General features: G+C 41.1%; 1 protein-coding gene across 2 annotated transcripts in view; it reads left to right on the forward strand.

Annotated features, from left to right (window-relative positions):
- Positions 1-274: 274 nt before the first annotated feature.
- LOC111870704 (NADP-dependent malic enzyme) overlaps positions 275-1,891 on the forward strand; it is a 48,063-nt gene continuing 46,446 nt past the window's right edge. The window contains exon 1 of one of the 2 annotated variants that reach the window (XM_023863180.2): positions 275-370. In XM_023863180.2, the coding sequence (XP_023718948.1) occupies positions 342-370 (29 nt within the window). In that variant the 5' untranslated portion in view covers positions 275-341. Of the gene's footprint in view, positions 400-1,891 lie in introns of both variants that reach the window. The other variant, XM_023863182.1, reaches the window with a different exon arrangement.

Here is a 1,891-nt window from a genome sequence, read left to right on the forward strand (position 1 = left end):
TTTCATTTACATCAGATTATTAATTTAGCTATATGTGTGAACCAGTGATTTTTTGGGAGGGAGCAGTAAAAAAAATGCTGGTGGTATAATAGCATGCTTTCTTACCGACAGGGTAGGTGGTATGATAGCATACCTTCTTACCGACCGAGCCCTCGGCACTGGCTGCAGTTTTTTTTATAGTGAGAATTGCAGCTGGCCACTGCGGCAGCAGTGATGCTTCATGACGTCACGCTGGCTGTGTTGCCCGCCAATAGCATTGAGTTGCCACCCGCTGGTGAAAACGGTGCTAGTTGTTCCAGTAAAGCAGCTGTTCGCTCGAGTAAGGGCAGAGAGTTAGCGAAATGGTTTCGCTGCTGCCAAGAGGAGTTCTGTAAGTTCAAGATACAATGTTTGAAGCATGTAAATATAATCATTACAAATTTTACTTCTGTAATTATAGTTTTTATTGTGTAGATTATGCCAGTACTACTGTAGGAGTTTCACAGATAAATAGGGGTAAGAACCTGCCGTATTGCCAGTGTTTTTTATTTCACTTTTGTTTCTCGGAATGAAAACAAGTACACTTATAACCTATAATGTTTATAGTCATTAATGTGCATGCGCGTAATTTCGTACTAGGTTTCAAGGACCCGATTTGTGTGCTGTATTATCAATTGTAAAGGTTACAAGTGTTCACACAAAATATTTTGCCAGCTTGTGTTGCAATTAATTGTGTCTTTCTACTTGAACACATTGCCCACGGAGCGAGTTTGATATGTCGTAACTGCCTGGCCTATTTTTGGAAGGTTACCAGATGAAGTCAGACACATACTAATTTTTAAGCATTCCACTAGATAAATGCAATACAGCAGCAAATTACATTTTTTACCTACATAGGATATAAAAGCCTAGCACATGAGATTTAACGATTCTAAAAAGACTGTACGTCTTTGTAATGGTGACCAGTTGTTTTAAATTGGAATAGTTTCTGTTAGGGCTAGTAAAGTAAAGGTATCCCTGCAACAGGCCGTGGAGGCTCATAGGGTTGTGAGATGTTAAGTTTCCCACATTTTCTAGACAATCTGCTAATAGATGGCAGCAAAGTTGCCAGCCCTACACGTCGGCCGCCCTTTAACCCCAAGAATATTCCTCGTACTCATTTCTGTTGGAGGCTGAATTGACCCCAGGGCCATAGTGCAGCTGGAAGGATTAGGTCAATTGAAAAAAAGAATCCAGCGACCTCATTGGGACTTGAACCTGCGATCTTCCGGCTTGTAGCATAGTGCCTCAACCAACTACGCTACTGCGTGCCCCCCTGTTAGGGCTAGTTCATTCATTCATTCATTCATTCATCTGTAATCTGTCAAGACGACAGGTCAACAGTCTCTTCCAAAACAGTTCCTCCACTTGATGCGATCTAGATCTTCCTCCTTCAAGTGAAAATATCCTCATCTGTCCCCAAGGCCATCCAGCATCTTCTTACATCTTCTTCCTCGTCTTCTGGTCACTTCTATCCACTCCTCTATCTTTCCTTCAATAACTTATTTTAGAAGGCAGTTACCGCATAAGATATGACCAGTCCAATTAGCCTTCTGTTTTCTTATTTTGTGTAGGATATTCCTCTGCTCACTGACTCTAAATAACACTTCTTCATTTCTCACATAATCGGACCAACTGATCTTCTCCATCCTTCTCCAACACCACACTTCGAAGCTTTCCAGGTGTTTCTGATCTACTGTCCTAAGTGTTCAAGTTTCAGCCCCATACAAAGCAATGCTCGAAATGTAGCATTTCACTAGTTTCCTTCTCAAATTTAAGTCCAATTTGCTGGTAAAAAGATTCTTCTTGCTAAATGCAGCTTTTTCCATGGCAATCCTAGATTTAATGTCACACGTACACCTTCTATCATCTG

Source organism: Cryptotermes secundus, unplaced genomic scaffold, assembly GCF_002891405.2.
Source record: "Cryptotermes secundus unplaced genomic scaffold, Csec_1.0 scaffold59, whole genome shotgun sequence".
NCBI lineage: Eukaryota > Metazoa > Arthropoda > Insecta > Blattodea > Kalotermitidae > Cryptotermes > Cryptotermes secundus.